Source organism: Condylostylus longicornis, unplaced genomic scaffold (genome assembly GCF_029603195.1).
Source record: "Condylostylus longicornis isolate FDR11 unplaced genomic scaffold, ASM2960319v2 ptg000004l, whole genome shotgun sequence".
In the NCBI taxonomy this organism is placed as follows: Eukaryota; Metazoa; Arthropoda; class Insecta; order Diptera; family Dolichopodidae; genus Condylostylus; species Condylostylus longicornis.
In genome coordinates, this window is record NW_026577973.1 from 87,651 (window position 1) to 115,154 (window position 27,504).

Sequence of the window (27,504 nt, forward strand, 5' to 3'; positions counted from 1 at the left end):
TTGATTGACTCACATAAACAACATTTTCAAAAATTTCTGGTACGTCATCTTTTATATTGTAAATCGAAAATTAAATTTTACACGAGGAGGTCTTAAAGCTTTTATCCTTCTTATTTCACATTTAAATGAGAGAATTTTAAGTTTTAATATAGTAACAACTGTACTAAGTTTTGAAACAATATTTTTCATTATTAGCTTTACAAATCTAATACACCTCATTCCAATGGGAAGTCGGGTTCTAATATACAAATAATGGAAATGCAAAAATACTCACTCTTTTAGAAAATTCCTACAATAACAAACAATTTATTAAATAATTTTTGTACAGTCTGTATTCAAGATAAATTTCCATAATTATTTTATAAAGTAAAAAATAATGCTTCAACAATTTTTGCCTGCATATTATACTCGTAAAAACAAAATTATTTATTTTATTATAAAATAAGTAAAATATTCTGTCAAGTATCAATGGATATGAATATCTTAAAAAAAAATATGTATATGTGTGTGTGCAAGTGTAAATATATAAAACATAACATGTTGGTTAAGGATTGAAGATGGGGGACATAATTATATATTTTTTCCTTTTATTTCCATTCCTAAATTTCCATTTTTAGCTACGCTAAATTTAAAAGGTTTTTAACTAATTAAAAAGTTTTATTGTCTCATTATAGAATTAAATCCTATAAGTATATGTACGTGTTTATTTAGGGAAATATTTTTTTGAAAACGCGACACAAAGTGCTTCATTCTAATTATGAATTGATTTTGTTACATTGTTAAACATTGAAATCTTATTATTAAATTTTTGGTTAAAAACTTAAATAAAAATATGGAAGATATAATTATGGTGAAAATGGAACATTGATTGAGTTCAATACTCACCGATTAACATAAAATTAAAAACTTACTTTGTGTCATACCAATAAAATTTTAAAGGTCTAATTTTTTTCTCTGAACTTCCACAATATAGCAAAATAACTTTAACTTCTTCCAAAGGAGAAAATATCTAAGAGATTTGTATGGTCTAATTATATTTACAGATTAGACTCCTGTTATGTATTACATGCTGAATTTAACAAGAAAAAATATAAGCTCTCTCCGGCGAATGCAAAATGTTCAATTTTTATTTTCTTATCGATTCTAATCCAATTTTTAATTATTGTTTCATTTTTCGAACATTTCTAATATTACAATTAGATCATGATATTCTATTGAGGTAGTGTTCCAATATTATTAGCGTTTAAATTTTTTCAAAGTTTAAATCAACTCAATTTGATATGTTAACTTAAATCAATTTTCAGTAGAATTTTATTTTCCTTAAATTCTTCGTTGGAATATTTTTGTTAAACTACACCCTGTATATAAATGTAAATATATATAAAAAAATAATTAAATGCTTATGTAAAACTTGGTATGAGACACAAAATATATAAGATATTCTGTAGATTTTTCTGTCATTCTATTGAAAAGCAAAACTAAAACGGAAATAAAATTCTATAAGCCCAAAATAGTTATAAAATGAAAAAACAAAAAATTAAAAGCCTGAGGATAACACTTGCTATATATACTTCCAGAATATATACAAAATATATACGCACCGATACGCCAATGAATATTCATCCGTTTGTATTTAATAATGTTGGTTCTATATGTTGTTTTTGTATTTATATTTAAGCAACTAAACTGGAATGCCAAAACATTTCAAAGATATCAAATTGAATTTCATTATTTTATTACTTTGGTTTTATTCCTTAATCTATCATGTTTATTTTTGTTTTTCACTTTTCTCTTTCTTTGTTTTTGGTCATCATGAAAAAAAAAATAAAAAGCACAAAATAAAAGGAAAATCAAAAAAGGATATGATATCCTTGTATAATTTCTAGTTGATGTTATACAATAACTGATCAAATAATTTATATAAAAAAAAGAAAACAAAAAATGACAGATGAAAAGAAAATTTTACAATGGAAAAAATAAACTGGTGGTAGTGGTGAAATTTAAGGAGAGATTGGGCAAAAGCGAGCAAAAGGACGTAAGTAACTAGAAGGTACATTCAAGAATATTAATGTAGCACGAATCAATGGGGGGGCATAGATATAGAGGAGACAAAAAAAAATTGTTGAATTTATTTTTTCTTGTAAAGACATGGGTGGTTTTATTTAATGATGGTTTGGGTTCTATTTCTTTTGTCTTTTCTGTTTCTGAAGGGGGAAAGAAGGAAATTCTGTTATCGTTTTTATTAACAATAATTGAAAAAGAATTTAATTTTCTTGCTCATTTAGGTTAAAAATAAATTTTCTGGGTACCCATAAACATAATATGTAAATTGGAATTATAATTTTAAGAGATAAAAATTAAAAAAGGACGATATTTAGTTAATAAATTTATGAAAAATGTATAAAAAAAAATGTTTAAAGTAACTTTTTTTATTGTTCCCTTAGAAGTGGTTTTTTCTCAGATTTATTTTCGAAAAAGTTTCTATTGATTTTTTATATTTATTTGTCTTTTAAAATATTTTTATTAATTAGAAAATTATTGGTAAAATTAAAATTTTTTGTTTGGTAAGCATTGTACATTTTTCAGTTTTTGATCTTTTAGAAATAACAATTAGATAAGGGCCAACTTTATAATTCATGTTGTTATATTTCTATATTACTATTGAAAAATTAATAATTTTAAAAAAAATTTCAATAAAAGGCGGCTCTGAACAACAAAAATAGGGAACTAAATTTAAGAGAAACTGCTTTCTACTTCAATCGTAAAGCCATAGTAAAAACAACCGAATGCATCTGGTCGGTACTTAATTTCATGTTTTGGATATTTTAATTGACAGTTCAAAAAGTTGTACAATATTTTAATTGACAATCCAAATTTGCAGGAAGGCAGTGTTCGAATTAGGCGTAACAATGTACGTGGAATGTGCGCTTAAAAACTCAAATGTCTCAAAAGTATCTGAATTGAAATATTTTCTGGATAAGTTTGAAACTGATGTTTAAATTATTATTCATCGACTATTTATATAACTTGAATAGAGATGTTTTCAACAAATCTTTAATTGCCCTTTCGTACCGTGTTTTAGAATGTTCATGATTAATGTACAGAAATAATATTTTGTGCAGGGAATCGGAAATCATGTATTAAACGCAATTTTTGATTAATAATAATGTCACACTAAGCGTTTTAATAAAATCATATAATTTACAAATCAGTGAATATTTTATTAATACATTCTCCTTTATGTTGTTGCTTTCATTTAAATATCATCAATCAAACTACACTGACATAATCATTATGGAAACTTCGTGTATTAAGAAACGTTAATATGAAATCCTTTTTTCAAAAAATATTTTGTTTTAAATTATTTTGTTTTATTTTTTTTGTGTATTTCACTTAAGGTTTTTCCTTTTCCATACTTGTTTTTCTGAGTTTTAATTTGATGTACTTATTGTTGCATCTACACAAATCTTAGGTAATCATAACTGAAGGCAAAGTAGTGTGTTTTCTGGTTTAAGAAAAGTGTTGCACAAGATTATAAGTTCTTTGTAAGCATAAAAATGTTTTCTGAGGTCGTATAGTTTAGAAGATGTTCACTTTATGCTTTCCAAATTTTCTAACAAGCTCCTCAGTTGCGTCCGGTAGCAAGCAAAACTCAAATATTAACTTTCAAAAAACTTCATTAACTTCTAAAATCTCATACTGAATGTAGTAAAAGTCCAACTGCAGACACATGTCTTCCTTGAAATGATAAATGTTTTCTTGCATTGTCAGACAAGGCTTATATCACCTAAAAATATTTTAAGTTAATTTGTTCAATATTTTTTTGAAAATGATCAAAAACTTAAAATCAGCATATCGTAAACAAACCGTCGGTCTGTGTGTCAAAAACTCGACATGCGGAATTAGATGCCAACACACAACCTCTTATATTGTATGAAATGTGATCAGTAAAAATATTAAATTGATCAGAAACAAGATTGTTTCAAATTCGCTTCTCTGCAGAGTTAAAAGTAATGCTATATTTTTCCCAAAGATCTTGCAATCAGAAAAAAATGGTAATTGTGAAGTTTTAGCTCAATACATAAAACATACACACACACACACTATTCTTAAAGGTTTATTCAAAATAATTTATGGCCTAATTAAAAAGTTGAAATTATGTTGAAATAATTGTGTTTATATAAAGACCATCTTATAATATATTTATAAACAAATTTAACAGTCCCAATGTATTTTAATAAAATCATTACAATAAAATATCTAAATTAATTTACAATTTTATTATGTATTAAATTGTAAATTTGTATATGAAATTGTAAATTTTAATTTACAATTTAATACAGTGAACCTACTCAAAAATTGTTTTATATATGTACATACATACTCTTCGCTTCAAATTATTTCCCTTAAATTGTGGGCTATGAATAAATATCTAAAAATGTAATGAGCTATGTTCAAATGTACAGTTATGGAACTGTATTATTGAATATATGTATACAAATGAAATATAAATGTCATTGAAATATACGCCTACGTTCATGCGTGTATTTCTGTGTTTATTTAAAAGTAGATAAATATTATATTAAATATATTTTGTTAAAGGACAGATCCCAATTTTACTAGTTAAAATTTTTTATTTTAAAAATTTATTTGCGTTATATTTAATATTTTCCAAAGGCGAAAACAGTATTTAACTCTAAGCAATAGATTTGCTTCTAGAGCAAATGTGCCGATTGTACACGTATATTTACCTAATGTTTATTAAATTGGTTCCTATCTTTTGGCAATTTTCTTCGTTATTAGATTTTAAAATTAATTTGTTTGGAAATTTTGTTTAAATACCAAATTTTTCTATTATCTCCACATATTATATTTGTAAAATACAATAGAATTTTAAAAAATACCTAATAACTTTGCCTAAATGATCAGTATATTAAATCAAATTCGCCTGTGAAATATTTATTTTAAATTCTCATTGTACATGAATTCAGTTTTAAAAATTTGAAAAACTTTTTAATTTAGTAATATTTTCCGTTTTCTTAAAGTTTTGTGGTAGGATTCATAAATAAAATAATGTGAAATTTTCCTAAAGTCAACGAATATTCGGCATATTAAACTTGAACACCGATCTGCGAAACTTGCAATGCTTACTTTTTTGAGGTTACAGTACAGATACCTATAAGAAAATTTATCTTACAATTATTTTCTCAATTTTAGAAATAATTTTAATTAAAATTGTATTTGCAGACTACTGTCTGAGCACACCTCGATATTTTTTGTCAATTAAATTTTTAAAGTAATGAAGATAAAATTATTTAAAGAATTTTAAATATAAACTACCTATTGTTCTAATATAAATTCGAATTTATCGAGTTGTTACATTTACGTAATGCGTAAGCTTAAGTATGTATGTAAAGCAATAAAAGTATATAAAATGTATACAATTTTTATGTTATAAAAGTTCCTACAGTGCTTGTGTATTTGTATTTATATTTGCGTTGCGAATAACATCTATATTAATATAGAAAATAAATAAAACAAATAAATTTAATACATGAAATGCAAATAACTATACAAATGCATTACAAATTCAACCATTGTGTATAATGTTTACAAACTTTCTATAAATATAAAATATATTATGTATTTACATAAAAGTACAATGCAATGTCAATTTTATGAATTGCGGATACATTGAGAGTTAATTTTTTCAGAGAACAAGTACACTTATTTTTGTATTTGCATTCAATTTCCATTTGCTTTTCCATATTTTAAAATTAATCAAACAAAAAAAAAAAAGATCTAAAAGTATCCATGTTTTCGACTCTGCTCACCAAACTATGTAATCATCATACACTTTTGAGTGCAAAAAATTAAAACATAACGCAAAAAAAAATAATAAAATCCGTATGCTTTCAACATAATTCCTCTTTTTTAGCATACTACCAAAAAAAAATTTAAAAAAAATGTTCATACTCGTATTTCTTTAATTTTGTTTGTCTGTCGGGTCATTCTGTTACAAAATTTTTATGCCATTACAGCTAGAAAACAAAGATTTTTCGGTTAGTAAATTTTAGCGAGTACTTTATTTTGGTTAAACAAAATTTTTATATATTCGCCCTTCTATAAAAGTTGTATCTCTTAAGAATAGCTTTTAATTATAGCTAAATATTTGTTCTGTGCATACTTGAATTGTAAATAGAAATGTGCTATTTTACAAGTCAAGGATTTCATGAACTACTTTGCTTTATATACATTTATATTTTAAATAATTTATATTAGTTTATAAAAATTCCAGAGCTTTCTCGGTTTTAAACTGGGAACAAAAAATAGGGAAAAAATAAAAAAAAAACAAAAATATTTAAAATATTACCCGTTATTATTTTGTTAATATAAGATTTTTTTTTGTTTTTTATTCAACAAATGTCCTCGATTGCACGAACAAAAAGGATTAAGGAACAAAAATTGTTATGATTTTAATAAAATTTAAAAATTTTAATAAAAAATAAGGAAATGAAAAAAAAGACATTAATAATTTAAGTAATAAAAAATTAAAGTAAATTTAACAATTTTCGAATTAATTTAAATATTCTAATGAGAATTTTGCTTAATTTCATTTGGCACTACAATTTATTGGAGTCCAGATTTTTTTGTATGAAATTAATTCATCATAATCAATTTTCCTTTAGCATAACAATATATACGCGCCCTTCTTGTTACTATGAATTTATTTGTGTGAGAGTAATTCTGTTTGATATATGTTGCATGATAGTATGTTGTTTGATGTTATGGTGCACATATTTCATAAATTTTGATAATAGAAGAAATTTTCATGAAATATTGTTGTTCACATGTAAAAAAATATATTCTTTGCTTAAGCAATTTATAAAAATTATGAAATGAGTAGCCAAAATAAATAATTAGTTACTAATTGAAACTAATTGAAAATTAGTTACTAATTTTCTTATTTTCTGGTTTATTCATGAAAAATAAACTCTAATAAGTTGGTAATAACGGTAATGTTGGTAATAACGGTAATATTCTCTTTTTCCAAAAAATTTTCTTAATTCTAATTTTTAAAAAGTTTTCAAATAAATCGCTTAGCCTTACATTTTAAATCATTAATTTTTATTTCAAATATAAGAGACAACAATGTTGTTACGCCTAAAGCATTTAATAGAAGAACTTTCAAATTAACTCTTATGAGAAAGAATATCTTCCTATCATAATTAGATTTAGAATAAATTAATTAATTGTTAGAAAATATACAATTGAATGATAATTTGTAAAAGATTTTTCGTATCATTTAATGTGCGAGAATATAACAATTCTCACACTACAAAATTTATGCTTTCCATTAAATTTATGCTTTGTTATAATGGAAAATATACTTAGTTTGAAAACAAATTTTTAAATAAACATTTATTTAGAGTGTTTTCACTAAGAAATTCCTAATAACTTCAATATTAGATAATTTATACTATACATACATAGTCAGTCTTCAAAATCATTCAAATATTTTAAATATATTGTTATATACTTAAGCATAATAATAAAAATTTTTTTTCTTTGCAGATTATTTAATATAACGATGAATACAGGAAAATTTAAAAACAAGGATTATGGTGATTCCGTTTTTCGAGATACAAAAAGAAAAAAATTACCATGAAGCTACGTAATTTACTGATAAATTGAAATTATGATAATATTATAACATTTTCCTTAATGAATATCCTTTTCCCCCTCCTTTTTAACTCATCTCATTATATTGATTTCTTTTTTGATTTTTACTCTTTTACATGGTAGTATCAATGATTTTCACATTATTAAATGATTTTTAAGTATAAAATTTCAAAATATTTTTTCTATATATAGAGAAAGGAAATTTGAAATGATCAAAAAAACAAAAAAGAAATTATGAGGCAAAGCGTATAAAAAATTATGCTATACTTATTCATAAATTTTTGATTCTCTTCATATTGGCATAAAGTAAATTTATATTGGTACAGTTTGAAAGTTACATAATAAAATTGATTAATAATTGAGTAAATTAATTTGAAAACTTCAAGTTATGTATATATGTATGTAACAAAAATGTCCTACTTATTTCTAATATGTTCATTGTTTAACACTCTATACTGTATACTCTATACTGCATTGTTTATTCTATCCTACCCAAAAAAATATTGACTTAAAATAACTTAAACAATTTATGGGCAAAGAAACATTTCTTCTTCGCCCATTGCAGTAAGCTCCGGTTTATTGCAGCCCTACCATATCTAACCTATATTGTCCTAAGTAAATACCCAAACATATCTCCCAAGGAGATTCTGAAAACTTAAAAAATCTCGCCGAAACCATCACTGTGATTGTCGCAGCCGAACAACTATGTCCAAAATATGTATGGCCGTTTCCTCATCGTGCCAGTTTGGGTAAATGATTATGTTGAAAGTTGGAGAATATTTTATTATATTTTTCGAAATTTAAAATAAAAAATCATCCTGCATATTTTACAAAATGATTTAAAGGTATATTAAACTTTAGGATATTTTTTAAGAGAAATCAATGTTTTTATCTGAAATTCACATATTTTTATGTTAGATTTTTTTAAAAAAAAAAACTAAATTTCATAAAGATCGTACCATACTTATAATAAGATATTCTATAAAAAAAAAATTATGCATTCTATATCTAATAATAAAAACAGGGGAGTTTTTTTTTCTTTTCTTTAAACCTGTTTGTATTTGGAAAAGATAAAAAGAAAAATATATAAAAATAAAATGAAAACTCCCTTGAGATCCATTAGGAAACATTTTATAAACATATACAGCATATTAATATGATTATTTTTTATTATTAAAGGACTTCGGCTACTGTTTCATGGTTCATTAAGAATGAATAATAAATGTATAAATATATAATAAAATAAAAACAGAAAAAAACAAAAACAAATATGTCGATATCGAAATCCCCTAATACAAATTTCATATGAGGTTCGACCTTTTTTTCCCCTATACACATACATATATTTATTTTTTAGAATAGAATATGTGAAAAAGTTAAAATTTTCCGATAAATTCATATAACAATAATAAAAGACATTAGGAAATTCTAAAGAGAGCAAATGAATGTGTTAAAAGGAATATAAACGGATATATCCCTTTATGTACACATATATTTACATAATATATATATGTATTTAATTTTCCTTTTGATGAAGATACGTTAAGGAGTTTTAAGTATGGGAAAATAAAAGAAAAGATAACTAAAATGACTGCCTAAACTATGCCGAAATCGAGGAAAAACGAATTTTAAATGCAATAATTGTAATATGATTCCGTTTTATGTAGTATCACAGAAGGTTTTTTTCTCACATTTTTCCGTACATATACATATATAATATTGCAATAGTTATTATTTCTTTGTTCTTTGGATCATCTCATAAATAAACTATATAAATTATTCAAAAGCAAAAGGAAAACATTATATAAATATATATTATAAAAAGAGAAAAATGTTGTAATATTCAATTGCTTTTAATAAGACATACCTTGTACAGCAGAGACTCAAAAATCTAAAGAGTCAGAAAGAGTTTTTTTTTTCAAAAATGAAACAAAGTGAGATTCAAGTTGATAATATCATAATAATTAATGTGACATTTTGGTTTTGTCCCTTAAATAGTTAAAGTATACACATTTTTATGTACGCTGTGTATTTGAACATATTTTTGTGTATAATATGTTAATAGATATTATGTGTTTATGCAAAAAGGGCAGCAATCTCATTGATTATTTTTAATTTTTAACATAATTATAGGTCTCACTCTAATTTAAACCTTAAATATTTACAAGAATCACTTAGGTTTTCGATAAATTAATTTTATAAATAATCAAAGAAATTAAATTCTATAATAATTATTTTTTCTATAGACAATCTATAAATGAACTTATCGAAATTGAATGCTTTTGAAAATAAATAAAATTCTAAGCTATTCCAAAATGAAGAAGGATTCTTCCCGCTACTCCAAAATGAAAACTTCAGCTTGTACTTTTAATATGAAATCGAAATATTTTATAACATTTAAAAGCGAAACAAAAGGATCTCGGTAATATTTATACTATCCAAAATACAGAAAATTGTTCATATATAAATTAAAGATTTATATATGTACAAAATATTTATACACAATTGAATTATAATGGAATTTAACTAAATCAAAAGTCATAAACTATTAAGTTTGAATCCTTGAAAATGTAATTTTTCAATAACGATCGATAAAAGAATATTTTTTTTTAGAAATAACATGTCTTTGAATAATACCCGAAAACGTTTTCCAAAACCATTAACCAAGGTTCTTATGAAAAAAAAAAAAAAACAACTTGAAAATGCATTTTCTAAGTTGAGTGTTGTTAACCTTACATCGAATATTGAATTTACAAAGACAGAAAAAAAATTTCTCTTAAAAAAGGATATTTGTTGTATTTTTGCTAAAATTACAAAATCTAAGAGAAATTAAGAAGGATCAAATAAATACTTTGTAAACAAGGACATTTTCTTATAATATAATTTTTTAAAGAATTTTTTCACCGATTACATTACACAAAATGGCATCATATGGCGATCAAATGGCATCTCGAGTTTTTTTATGAAAGGTATGGCGATCTGTTGTTCTGTCCATCTTCAGATCTCAATTAGGACTAAACCGATTTTGGGATAATTTACATCTGAGTTGACTTTGACTATTATTTATCAATTTTTGGAGATGTATCAGGTGTTGCGAACCTATCCTATGGGTTGATTTCACATATTTAATAATTTTCAATAAACATTAAACAGATTCACACTCTTGCACATATATAGAAAAATTATCAACTGATTCTTTGAAATTTAATATTTAAAATACTGTTGTTAAGCATAAACTAATAAATTTTTCTGGAAAAGTAAGGAATCGGTTGATCTAGAATCGTAAATGGAAGAAAAGGATTCTAATTTCAAATTTCACTAAGGGCCCGATGATGCTAAAAAATGTGAAGAAAAAAACTGGCTCAATAATATTTTTATTAACAAATTCTTGTATTTTATCTTAGTTAAATTTGTGTGTGCTCTTTTACGGTAGCAGAGTCTTAATTTCTGCGTTAGCGAAGTTTAAAAATTGTTTGTAGTTTGAGCAAAATATGTTATTAAAAAAAAATGCTGCTTCAAGACTTTAAGTAACTATAGCTTCTAGAGGCTGGAAAATGTGTAATAATTTTCTTATAGTAAATTGGAAAATGCAGAGTAATACGAAATTAAAAAATACAGATGCACGTACGGAATTAATAACTGGAAAATAATTTTACCAATAATTTTAGAAATATGCTAACAAATAAAGGATAAATTTAGTTAAACGAAAGTGTAGCATTTCTAATCCAAAAATTTATTAGTGCATGTATCTTTATCAATAATCAGAGTGTGTTGTGATAAGTGAAGGACATTGTCATCAATCTTTTTGTACATTTACACATATACCATCACACAACTACGTATAGAAATTTTCTGTACACACAAAAAGATTTTATAGAAAAAAAAAATACACTTTCTTGAAAATGTCCTTAAAATATTTGACGTTTATTTTTATTGTTCTCGGGGTTTTCCTTTACTCTATTTTAATGATGACACTAGTAAAAAGAAAAAGGAAAAGCAAAATAATGTTGTGTGTGTCAATGAAATATACTCAAAAATTCATTTTTAAAATATATTTTTAAAATGTCCAAAAATGTTTGATTCTATTCATTCTTTATCAGATATCGATCAAAATGAACAATGAAAAGAAAAAAAATTTGGTATATATATATATTTAATGACGATGTTACTGACAATCATCAATCTTGTCATCTGCTATTGTTGTTACATTGTTCTAGCACATCAACTGATTTGATTTTAATAAAAAAAAAAAAAAGAAAAAATAAAAATGTTTTTCTACCCAGTTTCATCTTCATAGATGACTAGCTGAGTAAAAAGAAATTTTCACAGTAAAACTAATCAAATTTTCAATTTATTGTACTTTAATGTAGAGGAAGCATATCGAAAAATAGAAGCTTCATACATATTATAGCATACATATCTGAATTAATGCTTATAAAATGGATTTTGTTTACGTAGATGTTATTATGTCCGATGTAGGTGTCTTGTTAATGTTATATTTTCCGGAAAATTTGTTTTAATAGCAAAATATGCACATATATAGAGCATCGTTGAAAGGTGTTAATAAGTTTAAGTGATATTTCAACTTGAAATTTATTAGTGAAATACAAAATTGGAAATATTTTTCCGAGTAAGAAGCTGCGTTTAAATTGTTTTTGTAATACGAATCAATTATCGTCATTATGTACTTGCACATACATACTTTCATGTTTCATAAAATGTACTTTGCCATAAAATATACTTCAGTCACAATTATTTAGGCACGAGTTATATAATTTCAATGTAGTATAGAATTCCTGAGAGGTTTTGATTTAAAAATATGGAGGCAAAGTATTTTACAACATTTGAATATTTTTGTCATCGAATCTAACATAGATATATGCCATAGTTTAAGTTGTTTTTCTTCATCAAGTAGTTACTGTATTCTGTGGTATCAAACTTCGTTGTATTAATTTTGGGTAAATTCAAAAATAATAAAACTTACCCCATTTTTTTCGCAAACACCCCCAGCATTTTTTAAATCACCAGTCCATGCTAAACCTAATGTTCCCATTTCAAAGTCTCTATAAGTGAACATGTAAGCCAAACAGAATGCGTCATAGTCTTCCTCTGAAAAAACAAAAAAAAAAAATTATTCATAATTTAAAAAAAGAAAATAGCTGTCTTTAATTAAAGCTTAAATCGGGATCCTGTGCTTCTTTGTTGCTATAATATGCGGCATAATAAATATATATATATATATATATAGATGGAATCAACGTATTTAGTCAATCAACGCTGATTTCATTTTACTTACCAGAAAAAAGTTCTAAGAATTTCTCGACACCATAATTTCCAGGAAAACGATATGAAGGATCTTTTACTGCATTAGCGTTATGTACTTTAATTCTTTTGATCATAAACGTTATATTGTCAGGTTTTCCATCGTTATTAAAATCTGAAATCAAGTAAGAAAAATTAGAACGTCTGTTAAAAATTAATTTTCTTCAAATTTTGTCTATATTTCTTCGGTTAACAGTTCTATTTCATTAAAGTTAATTAGAATATATTATTTGAAAATAATTTTGTACTTTTGATTTCTTTCCTCATCAAACCACTTTCTTCAGCATACTTAATTAATTTTTAAACTTCGTGCTTAAAAAAGTGAACTTATTTTTACAGAAACGAAAAACAAAAATTAGTTTTAATTTTTCCAATTTTGTCTCCTACTGTTTTATGTAATTCTCTAGAACAAATAAATTCCCATTAAAGGTAAAAATTGCCTATCAACAAAATTTAATTTAAATTTCTAAATAAATTAAATTAAAGCGGAACGAAATACTAACTTTGTTTTTAAAATTAAAATTTTTATCATATTGATTTGGAAATTATTTTGTAGGAAAGAAAATATCATTTACTCAAGGATTTTTCTGGAGCTGATTTTCTCGAGATTAATACAGAAAGTAAAAGGTATGTGCAGGCATTGTTTTTATTATTCTTGTAATGTTATTTGGCATACTATTCAATTTAATTGCTAAGAGTGAGCTCATCATTTCATTACTTAAAATAAACTCTGAAATTATGTTGAACGCATCCAAAATGTTAAATAAAAATGAAAATTTTTTTTTATGATAATTAATTTAAAATGTTAACGTATAAATCCAATGGGCTAATAAAAATGTTAAAATAACTGCATGCATTTCGATTCTATGCGGAAAATTTGATCTCAAAGTAAACATAGAGAAGACACTTCAATTGTGCCAATACCCAATATTTATACTAAATAGTGAACAACTTGTAATAGGTGAGCTTTTCAATTCAATATGAAATTGTTCATAGTTGTTTACGTGAATCTTTAATATAAAACGAATTTAAGGTAGAATTTGTAAACGCGATAAGAAATTTTATTAATTTTTTATTTCAAGAATCTCTGAAATTTTAATTAATTTTTTAAATTTTAATTAGAATTCCAGAGCTTCTAACATCTTCAGTTATTTCAATACACGATAAAAATAACTTATTTCAAAATTTAAAACCTTTTGACCTTTAATATTAATCATGTTCTTAAGGAATTTCGTAGGAGGAAGAGCACAGGAAAAGCTTTTTAATATTTAAAAATAAATATTTTCCGTTTTGGAATTTTGAAGTTATTATTAAAAATTTTAGGAATAAGTTTTTAAAGACGAAAAGTTAACTAATTAAAACATTACAAAAATAAACATATTTCAAAATTATGCCAAGAAGATTTTAAATCAAAATATTTGAAGTATGAAGCTGAAAATTCTTTTCCTACGATTTTGTTTCTTTTTATAAAATTTTGAAGAATTTTTCGTTTGAGAAATGTGTGTCTTACCCCCGCTCTTAAGTTTTTTCAAAAATTTTAGTATTTTCCTTAAACATTGGAATATTTATAAAATTTTTTATAAAATCTTGTTTTGATTATAATCAAAGCTTGTCGAAAAACGGTTGCTTGTAGGGATTCAAATAAATTAAATAGAGTTTACAAACTTTGTTTTGAAAAAATTCACTTTGATTTTATAAATTCAAATTCAAAACATTTTTTAGAGATCTTGCAATTATCAGCTTGAAAAATAATTAACGACACTTACGAGTATAACTCATATCCAAATATTTTACGAGCTTGGCCTTTGAGGAAGTTGGTTTATTATTTTTGTCGTAGACATTTAGTTCTTTGGAGTCATAAACTAACCAAAATTTTTTTAATAATATTCGCCGAAGAAACTATTCAGTAAAGGAAAATTCATTGTATTCGATGTACATATATACACATATTTCTTAATATAGATTTAAAATTTTAGCATGATAAAATGGTCTTTAATTGAAACAAATATGGAAAGAATATTCAGCGATTATATGTAGATTATTGTATTTGAAACTGAATCTGATCATATGAAAATTTGAAAGAACACTTGAATTTTAATTAAATTTTTTATTTAAATAAATAAATAAAATATGTTTGTCGAAATGTGTGTGAAGGGCAAAAAAAAATATAATTTTAATTTCTTTATCCTTATATTCTTTTTGTGTCGGAAATGGAAATGCAATTAACTTTTTTTTTTACTTTTACTTCGTGCATATTTTATTATATTTGTTTTTGTAGGTGTAGGTCGTCATGGTTATTGATTATCATACAAAATTCATTTTACATATTTTATAATTTACGCTTGTATACCGGAATTAATTTTCATGCATTGCCGTGTAAGTAATAATATTAAAATAATCATGTACAATCTGTACCTTAATGGATTGATCATTGAACCATGCTACTTTTATATTTGTTCAATTGTATATTTGTTCATTTTTAAAAAATATAAAAATCTTTAACAATCTTATTTGGAAGTAAACGCAGAAATAAGGATTAAACCAAATTGATTTTTTTTTCATGATTACTGGCGGATAATTTTGCCAATAATTACTTTTCAGGTGAGACTGAGTTAATAATGAGCATAGTACCAAGCGACATTCGTATATTTTAAAGAAAATTTTATGATAAAAAAGTGTCGGTCATTAAAATTGAAAAAATTGAAAATTTTAATTGCCGACACTTTCTTATAACTTAAAAATTGAAAGAGCTAGTTTAATTTTTATATAACTTCACCTTCATAATTTAATTAGTGCAATAGGCACAATCCTATAAATATATATGTTCTTGTTATTGTGTGTTTCAATAGTAGATTGTATGTAGCAATCAATGTAAACAAAACAAATACTTAGTAATGTAGAGAACATTTCGTCGGCAATTTCTTCATGCCTCTGTAGCTCAGTTGGTAGAGCGTCCGCCTAGAAAGCGGTAGGTCACTGGTTCGAGTCCAGTTCGAGGAGAAAAACTTTTTTAATGAATTTTTCTGCCTTTAACTCGTTCCTTTGATTACGTCATCCATCTGTTCTGCAGTTGCATGAAGAAATTTCCATTAAGATAAATTAGTAGTGTAATAAGCACATTCTTATTAATTCCGCAACTATGATGTTGTATTAGTAAAATTCATAATTCATGTATTGTTTTAATAATCATTAATCATCAACCACACTTAGTCATGTAAGGACACCCAAAATCTCAAAATTAAAAGACTAACGTTAAAGCTCATCAAAAAGTGAATAAGGAAGTGTAAATAAACTATTTTTAGCAACCTGTCGGTCTGTCGGTATGTCGGTCTGTCGGTCTGTCCGTCTGTCGGTCTGTCGGTCTGTCGGTTTGTCGGTCTGTGTGTGCACGCGTGTATCTTAAGTTCGGCTGAACCGATTTTGATGAAATTTTATATGTAAGTTTGTTTCCACCATGGCACGGATCGATCAACTTTTGGTATATATCAGGCCTCGGGAACTGCACTTTTTAGCGGGCCTGTTTTACATTTTTGAACATTTTGAAGAAAATATTCAACCGATTTACTTGAAATTTTATATATAAGCTCAACTCGACCGTCAGCAAAAATTCGTATGTTTTGGAAGGCATCGGCAACTAGACGTTTACTACGGGCCAAATATACATTTTTGTGTATATAAAGAGAAATAATCAACCGATTTCATTGAAATTTAATATATGAACTCCTCGTATTAAAACAATGAACATATAAATTTTTTGGAAAGATCAGGGCTCGAAAACGGATTTGCGGGCCGATTTTACATTTTTCACCATTTTGAAGAAAGTATTCAACCGATTTACTTGAAATTTCATATATAAGCTTTGCTCGATCATGCGCAAAAATTTCTAACTTTTGGAAGAAATCAGGCATCAGCAACTGGGCGTTTACTACGGGCCAAATATACATTTTTGTGTATATAAAGAGAAATAATCAACCGATTTCATTGAAATTTAATATATGAATTCCCCGTATTAAAACAATGAACATGTAAATTTTTTGGAAAGATCAGGCATCGGCAACTAGACGTTTACTACGGGCCAAACATACACTTTTGTGTATATAGAAATAATCAACCGATTTCATTGAAATTTGATATATGAATTCCTCATATTAAAGCATTGGACATATAACTTTTTTGGAAAGATCAGGGCTCGAGAACTGATTTGCGGGCCGATTTTACATTTTTGACCATATCCACAGAACAAATTGATGGAATTTCTTGAAATTTGATATTTGAGTTCTGGTTGTTACCGAAACTAACTGGCGATCATTTCAGGGAATTCGGGTAGCACAAAGCGAAACTCTACTAAGAGCCAAATTTACATTTTTCTAAGTATGTTAACTATAAGCTTACTAATGTCCTAAAAATTGGAAAGAAGTATTTAACAGACATTTTTATAATATTCTGTAACACTTTCATTTAACTAGACAATACACAATGCGGTCGTTTATGTGCTGACCACATCAGATTTTTTTTGTTATATTTATCGACCGTATTGTGTATACAACAGGTAGATTATTTGATGGCAACAAATTTTGCATATCGAGTTTTCGGTGGGAATAAACTTCTCCATAGTAGGGAGATGAAAATAAACTATTTTTAGCAACCTGTCGGTCTATCGGTCTGTGGGTGCACGCGTGTATCTCAAGTTCGGCTGGACCGATTTTGATTAAATTTTATACGTAAGTTTATTTCGACCATGGCGCGGATTGCTCAACTTTTGGGATGTATCATATAAATGTAAATCACATTTTCAAGTTTTGATTGTATATAGATACAAATTAAAAATAAAATTTACTCTATCTTTCTCATTATGCTTTCTTATTATGAAGTAATCGAGACTGCATATAATATTAAAAAATTTTTGTAATTTCTTATTAAATTTTTGGTAATACTTGGTAAATTCTTGGTAATTTGGTAATAAACTTCGCTTAAATTTATTAATAAAACCTTCATTATTTATAAAACGTTTAATAAATTTCGATATTTTTAAATTTCATTTCGAAATTTTAAGCTTGATAAAATGTATTGGATTTATATCGGATTGGAATTTTAATTAAAGCGAAAATTTAATTAAAAATAACTCCAAAATTTGTTTCCTAACTTTTTTCCCTTCAATCTCATGCACCTTTTGTATATACACTTAATAATAAAATTAATACACGGTATAATTAAAAAAATTCTATTTCAATTTAATATCAAACCTTATACTTCTTTATACTCTTTATTGCATGATAATTTGCTTTCATCTAAAATACTCTCTTCTATTAGGAGAAACCGTCATTTGCATATATACATACAATAAATATGTTTATTTAGAAATTCTATGTAATTATTAAAGAATAAATAAAAATTTCAAAGTCTAGGAAATTATTACATAGAAGAAGACATAAAAAATTTTATTTATTTAGAATTCTTTCGAATTATGTAGATGAGTTAAAAATATGTTTTATGTGGTTGAAATAGGTACCTTATTATTTCAAAATAAAACGCGAATGTCAAAATTTTGTACAAGAAAAACTTAAAATATTCTAATTTTCTTTTATATTAAAAATGATAACCAAGAATTCGTCAAATTCAATCTAAAAATTATAATTATCATACATGAAAAATATATTTTGTGTAATAAACATATACATTGAGAATATAATAACATGTGTATGTGCCCATTTTAATGAGTGTTCCAAGAAGGATATTAAAAATTTTCAAATAAAAATTTAATTTAAAAAAGTTTTTTTAATGTAGTTTAATTTTCAATATACTATAATTACATATACCAAAATTGTTTGAGATGAACGTGCATAACGTATCAGAATATTATAAGAGTTAGTTTAAAATCTTGTTAAAGAATGTAAGCTAGAATTATAAACTTAACTAAAACTTTCGGAGAATTAGCAACTCCTTAACAAAATGGCCAACAACATTTACTGTACCTCTATGCATTACGCAACATTAATCGCAAGTATGCACCTCTTAATCTTAAAATTTTATTGATTTGGAGAAATATTTGAAAATTAACAAAATGAGACCATGCTTTAGGCGACCAAGATATGTTAACTGTTGATTGAGATTTGAAAGTATTCTGTAGAGAATTTCAATTTATCGAAAAATCAAACAATTGACTGAAAATCAAGCAATTTTCAATGTTATGAAATCTGTAAAATACAAAATTGATAATTAAATCTCAAAATTGAAATTCTTCTTTGAAAAATCATAGAATTCAACGCTGCTGCATCCCTGTTCTACGTACATTATAAATGCTATATGTTATGTACTCATATTTATGTACTCATATTACATATGGTATGTACTCATTTAATAATATTGGTGTAATAATAAGTACTATAATAATGAATTGTGTTTTCAGAAAAGGAGAGGAAGAAATATTATTATATTTTTGAATATTTTTAATAATATAGAATTTGAAAAGAAATTTCACAGGAATTATAATGAATGAGATGTTGAACGTTTTATTCTGTACACATACATACATATATTTCTCTTCCGTTTTATTAAATAATTTCTAATAATATAGCTATTCAGTTCAGCGCTTGTATAGGTTATAATTGAATTTTCAATTGAATTTTCATTTCTATAACTTAAAAGTAGAAATAGAAATTCATTTCCAGGTGACATATAAAAATTTTTTTTTCCTAATTATTGTCATATAAAAATCTCGCTAAAAGTTATACATACTTGTTTCTTTGAAATAATTTTATATCACAATATGAATTATGATGATATTTTTTATGATTTGAATTGATTTTTGCAATATGATTTAAAGGAACCGGTAATTATATGTGTATATGTACTCATATGAGATTTTTGTATTCATATTCATAACAATTGCTTTCAAAGAACATTGTGTTTAGATTGAATTTTTAAACTTTATATAATGTTATTATATTAAAATATAGGATTCTTTTATGTGGAACACTATTTTTAAATAAGATAAAGTTTATGCAATTGCCAACATAGTGATCTAAATTTTATTGTTTTTTGTATGATAAAAGTTTTATTATAATAGAATGGAATTTTATAGGATAACGGAAGGAAAATTGAATTGCTTAATAACTGAAATTGTAAAACTAAATAACAGTTTAGGTACATGTAAATATGTATATCAGTGAAATTATTAAGTATCACTTAAATTATTAGATTTCATTTTGATATTTACACGAAATTTAGGTTAACACAATTAAAATACATAGTTTGAAATTAGATTTTAGTAATTTACAGAAATAATAAAATCTTTTTACCGTTGTTTCACTAAATTTCAGAGGTCGAGTTTTCGGTGGGAACGAATTTCTCCATGGCATGGAAGCATAAATAAACAATTTTTAGAGAAACGCGGATCTGTCTGTCTGGCGACCTGTCTCTCTTTTGGTCTGTATGTGCACGTGTATATCTGAAGCAATATGTAAGTTAATTTTGGTTATATCCAGATTGATAAAGTTTTGGGAAATGCCAGATCTCTAAATCAATGAAATTTCATATTTAAATTCGGTGCTAAATTAATGAACCTGTAATTTTTTTATTTAAGTTCTTGTTGTTACCGAAACTAATTGGTTAACTTTTCGGAGAATTCCGATGGCAAAAAACGGAACTTGACTAAGAGCCAAATTTATATTATTTTTCGAGAAATGTTAACTATAAGCTTAATAGCATCCTAAAAATTGTAAAGAAAACGCATTTACGTGATGACCACATCAGATTTTTTTAAATCGCGCGTATAAAAATGATTTAACAAAATTGTTAAAAGCGAGAAGTAGAAACGCACTGGTTAAATGGTAAAATTACTAAATAAATTTAAAGTATAGCTCATGCTACACGCCAAGAAAAAATTTTATATTATACTTAAAACTTTAAAAGTGTAAATTGGGTATGACTTTTGTTAAAATCTTAAAAGTGAAAACGAATTTTCTGGCGAGAAACATAAATTAAAATTAGGTAAATTAATTGAATAAATATTACTAGAAATTTATGAATATTATAGTTCTAATGAACAAAATATCTAAAAAAAATGATATTAATTGAATAACATGTTAATTATAACTTACCTGTATTTTTATATATTGTATTAGCTCTTTGAACATGCCGTGTTATAGCTTCAATACTGGCCTCGTCTGAACCCATTTTTTGAAAAAATGTATGATCAGCTTGTAAATATAACATACATGTGCTTTTTCTATCATATAACGATGGTCTGGCACTTGTTGATGATGACAATGATGAATCCAATTCATTACGAATATTTAAATTTAAATGACTATTTATTTTACTATTACCATTTTTTGTATTTGTTAAATAAACATCTGGATTATAATTATTACCAATAATATTTGGTCTTTTCGTTGCACCATTACGTGTTATAATTTCAACATGAGTTTTATGGCTTGGACTGCTATTACCGCCGCCATTTAAATTAAAATTATTATTGTTATTGTTAATTATATCAAAGTTTGTATTGAAAATAGTCCGAATTTTTGTATTTGAATTAAAATTACTATTATCACCATTATAACTATTACCTATTATATTTCTATGATTATTATTATAATTATTTTGTCTTCCATTATTACTGATATTACTATAATAATTATTATTATTATTATTGTTATTATTATTTATATTATTTGTAAAATCACTATTTGGATTATTTGGACTATATTGATTCACTAGGATATTACGATTTCGATTATTTTTTAAATAAATTCCATTTCCTGTTATAATATCACCACTGTTGCTATTACTGTTACTATTACTGTTACTAAAACTATTACCATTTCCTCCTCCATTTCCACTAAAATTTTCAATATTTCGTATATCTACATTTCTATTACCACTATTTTGATTGGTTGTAGGACTTCTACCTATACCAATTACTAAATTTTCTTTACTATTTGTTCGAATTGTTCCAGTTCCTGAAGATGTTGATGTACTAGCATTACCTTTGCTATTATTAGTACTGCTAGCACTACTACTTCTACCGTTACTACCGCTACTATTATTGATCACTTTACCATTATTACGAAGATTTGTATTGCTATTACGTTCAAATAAACTAAATTCATCATTGTATGGAACATCCAAATCAAGAGGAAGTGGTGGATCTCTATTATCCGATAACTGTAAATAAAAAAAAATTAAACTTTAATTAAAAATTTCATTATAAATTTTACAAAAAAAGGAGAATTAACAGATAATTTTTTTTGAGCGTTGAATGAAATTATTTCTATACTGATATAGGAAGGGAATTGCAAAATTATTTTAGTTTAGGCTTACCGAAATTGTGAAAAATTTGAATAAAATTACAATAAAGATAATACAATTTTTAAGGCCCTTATAAAACACTATTTTTCAATGTGATTTAACGTACAAAATTTGCAAAAAGAAAAAATAAAACCACATTAAACGCACATATTCATTAAATAAAAATTGGGTCAAACAAATGTATTTCAAAGTAGCACTTTTCCTTTCAACGACTATAAAAGCTACTTTTAAAAACAATCTGCTAAATTATTAAAATTATTTTCATATATAAAGGAAATTATTCCATAGATTTCAATGATTCCATCCAAATAAGGTGAAAAAAAAAAAAAATTGAAAGAGGCGTTTATATAATGTTCGAATTTAAAGATTAATATTTAAGGATTAAGTTGTTAATTTAAAAAAAAATATTTGTAGTTTCATTGCAATAAATAATCAAAAATGTCGTTTTTTCGCAAATATAAAAATTGTATACGGAAATAAGCTTTCAGTGGAGATTAATTTTTATTTAAAATATCAACCGTTCATCTTAAAGGGTGTAGACATAATGTAAATGATTTCACGGACTAACTATCGTATGAAACTGACTGTCCAGAGTGAAACTAATAAACACTTTTTTTCAAACATTTTTTTGGATTGCTTCAACTACACATGGAAAAAGATTTCATCTACATTGATTTTTTGCTCGATTTTCGAATTTAAAATTTTCAATTGAAAAATAATTTACAAATTAAGTATAAAGGATTTTCGAAATACAATAAAAAAATATTATATACATAATATATAATAGCCAAACCATTATCCTAATAAAAAGCGTAATAACATGAAGTTGTCATGTAAATGCAATGTAAGTTCATTTATATTAGTGCCCTATAACATATGTACAAAATTTTTTAAACAATTCGAATTACATTCCAAACTAACTATTGTTTTATTAAATTATACACACATTTTTTTTCTGTTTTATTGGAATTCAATATACCTATTTAGATTTGAAAGGATTTTTTATTTCAGAAATTTTTAATTCCATTTTTTGTCTACGTACACTTTTCACATAGATTACTTTCGAAATAAAGACCATTTAATAAAATGTGGTTATCTATCTACTGTGGCACGTATACATTTTTTTTTTTCATTTATAGAATAAAAGAGTTGATGCAATTCGTTGTAACCTCGATTTATAATGAATGAATAAAATTGTTTTAAAAAACCAATTCATGAATAAGGGAAATTTTTGAATTTCCACTTCAAGTACTTTAATAATTTTAAAATTTTCATATTGCACTACTTTTTTCGGTAGGTAACATTAATGTTGAATTAAGTACAATATACTCGTATATTTATCATCATTTTGTGATTAAAAGAAAATATTGAATTTGTAGTACATCAAATAGCTTAATTATTTTTATTTATTTTATAATATATGTATATACATACATAAATACATATTTCATTTATTAATTTTTGAAATGAGCTTAATATTGTTATTGATTTCCATTCGACCAATATTTCACATACATTATTCAAAGTAATGTATGTACACAATATTACCTATTTATTAATTATTTCTTCCAAAACATCCTCTTAGATTTTTAATATTTATTATTTACTGTTGAATTTAATGCAATTCACATGAAGATTCTAGTTAAGTATAAGCTCTGTAGTATAGAATGTAATAACTTGCGATGTTGATATTAAATTTATTTACATAAAATTAAAGCTTTTGTTAATTTAATATGAAAAAGTATAGAAGATTTCTAAAATTCGGTTCGAGGTTGGTAAATCCAAAAAAAATTGTTTAAGCTTGCGTGAAAAATTTTCTCGTAATTAATTCAGAAGAACTGTTTAAAATTAATAGAACTTACAACATTATACGAATTCATGTTATGAAGTTAACATCGACAGTGTTATCAAAATAATTTATGAATCAAGATCAAGTTTTTAAAGTTTCGGTATAGTTTTTGAATTCAGTTGATTTCCCACAAAATATTTCAACAATAAATTGGTTTGTTTTTTTTCTTTCAAAATATCATTTTGAAAGATATTCGGCAAATGGAAATGTTAAAAAACAACAGCTAAAAATGAATAATTTTCAAATAAGGTTCCAATATAGAATTCTTTTCAATTTTATCTGGTGCGAGATCGCAATAGCGGAAGAAGAGGTACATTATCTTTGGTTTTTTTTTTTTTCAATTTTTTGAAAACTCCTTATTATGGATAATTTTAATGCATGTTTTCTTTCATTCATGCTCGGTTGTATTTTTAATATCGTTACAAAAAAAATTGCATTTTCCTATATAAATATACTAATTTTTAGCTTTTTTCCAACCAAATTAGAAGATTCCAACCAGTTGTTTTACTCTGATCGAAGCTATGGTAGATAAAAGTAGGAGATGGTTTCTACTACCGCAGTATTATAGTACCTAATTTAGTTTACTTTATTAGAAAAACAATGGTTTACCACCTTTCTACCATTCCAAATTATCGCCGTTCGAAATTAGTCGAAATTGAATTATCAACGACTTATATTTGATCCTGCAAGTTTTTCCAAACTTCTATAAAAACAAAAAGTTTAAGATGAAAGACTTGATATCAAAAAATCTAATTATTTTAATTATCTCACTTACTTAACTTTTCAATTCAACCGTTATGTTAACGCTTCTTTAAATTTTTTCCCCATCCTATATTTATGCAATAATTTTTGTTATATTAATAAAAATAATTTAAATTAAAAATTCCTTTTCAAAGGACATTACTCTTTCAAAGAAAAAAATTCACTACCATTGATTTGGTCTCAATTTATTTAAAATTTACATTATTTTTGTTGAAAATAATTTTAATTTAAGAGATAATTTTTATATCCTTGTATAACAGAGTTATATAATTAGAAATTTTTAAAACATTTCAGCATTATTCTCTTTTATTTAAAGTAATTTTAAATTTAATTATGTAAATATATAAAAATTTAACCAAAATTAAGCTAAATGCATTCACAGAATTTTAATATTATTCACAATGTATATATATATGAAAACCAAACCTAATAAAATTTATACTTATACAAATCTTATATTTGTAAATTAAAGTCAAGGGGAAAAAATTTTTAATGTGTTCATATTGCATACAATTTAACGCTAATTTAATGCTATAATGCGATTAGAGCTCTTTTATCCATTTGATAAATAAAAGAAGAGCTACAGACTTATTATTAATAACACGATTTCATAAATATATATCTAAACATATACAATTTTATACATAATTATAGCACATGTACACATAACAACATATAGCACATAACAACGCACACATCCATACATATTTTCACCTGTAAAGAAATTAAATCAATAATGAAAATCACAATATCTCATGCATATAAAAATTTTAACTTCAAAAATGCTTATTTTTTTTTCCCTTTTTATTAATGTTATACATATACATATACATAGCTCTTATATGAGCTATGTATATGCAAATATAAGAGAGATGTGAATGTGCACATATAATAATTAAAGATGGAGGGGGGATGGGGTGAAATCTTGTAATCAACTTTGTCACTTGTATCTGTCTATCTATCCGTACATTCATTTAAGATCTATACAAACAAATACAGAATGCTTTTAATGTTAATATAGATATGTTACGTGTATGATATTAACGTTTTACAGCGTCAACTTGCAGTTTTTTAGATTTTTATAAATTTATTATATGCCATTAACGATGTTTTCAATTGGATGTGAACAGACTTGTATGGCACATATTATGCTTGTAGAGCATAAACTAATTATTATATATTTAACTCAATTTATGTTTAAGGAGGTAGCTTCACGTTTAATATCAAAATCTAGTTAAGTAACAAAATGATTGAAATTATATTGTGTATGGATGACCGGTGAATTTCTAATAAAGACAAAAAATTTGTTGTTCTCTAGTTATTCCAAATACGCTTCAATATATTTATGCTCGAAGATGTAAAAAGTTTTTCCATTGTATTGGCATAAGTATTATTCTAATCAATAAAAATTAAATTCTAAATTAAATTACACATTTCCAATTTTTCAGGCCCGATTTTACATTTCTTAATCAACATGAAATTTTTGGATTACGTAACCCTATTTTGAAAACTAATAAAAATAGTTATATTAGAATTTCGTTATGTGCTAACCACATCAAACCTTTATAATTTTATATGTTAAATATTTTCAATACAAAAAAAAACCTTATTTCTTACTCTTTTACATTTTTGTTGAACCTCTTTCTCTATTTCTTTCTCTATTGAGCCTCCTTTTTACTTATATAATATTACATATACCCGTATTTGGTTATACACATGTTTTCTTATATTTTGAAAGGGTTAAGTACTAAGTAAGCTCTCAAATACATTTTAATGGGTATATCATTTCATTTTGACACTTTGTGTTTTGATATTATGGTAAATATAACATACATAGATGTTTACTACATGAAAGAGAGTAAAGAAAAAACGAATATGAATACAAAATGAAAGAAAAAATGATAAAAAGGATTTTTCAAATTAGTCTTGATGATGTAAGTGACATTTATTCACTAAATTTGGTTAATATTAATATAGTAATATGTTTGACAAAGTTCACAAGGATCTCTTATGGTTGTTTTTTTTTTTTATTAATGTAAAGGTACATTGGTACGAAATTATATTCAGGTTTGTTAAATTTATAATATTTATTTTAAACATTATGTGTAAATATAATATTAAAGAATATGTGTACTATACCGAGTATTCCATTACAATAAGTACTACACAGTAATTTCCGAATAATTTGGACAGTGTATACTGCGAAAATTCTACTTTTCTTTTTTTCAATTATGTTATTATTGTATTTTCCATTGAAATACTTTAATTGAGTGTTTAATAGCAAAAGCTCCGCTTCACATCTGTGTTGCGGTTACACGGTTCTCATAAGAGCAGTTTTTTTTCGCTTCAGTAAAAAATTTAATTCTTTCAGTTTTTGGTATGCTTTTTGTATTTACAAAATATGTCGAAGGTAGAAATTTACAAAAATCTTATTCTATTTGCATTATAAAATATTCTTATAAAATTATGTAGGAATAAATTATAACCTCTTCAAAGCCCGACTTAATTAATTAACCAGGAGACTTTCCGGCCTTTAAACTAGTATGCATCGTTTTCCAAAAAATTTGCATAAATTG

General features: G+C 25.0%; 1 protein-coding gene across 1 annotated transcript in view; it reads right to left on the minus strand.

The window, feature by feature from the left end:
• LOC129612138 (putative uncharacterized protein DDB_G0282133) overlaps positions 1-27,504 on the minus strand; it is a 228,961-nt gene that overhangs the window by 66,430 nt on the left and 135,027 nt on the right. Inside the window, exons 6-8 of the mRNA XM_055525656.1 lie at positions 21,105-22,173; positions 12,980-13,120; positions 12,668-12,792 (exon numbers count right to left, since the gene is read on the minus strand). Of these exons, the coding sequence (XP_055381631.1) occupies positions 12,668-12,792; positions 12,980-13,120; positions 21,105-22,173 (1,335 nt within the window). The remainder of the gene's footprint in view (positions 1-12,667; positions 12,793-12,979; positions 13,121-21,104; positions 22,174-27,504) is intronic.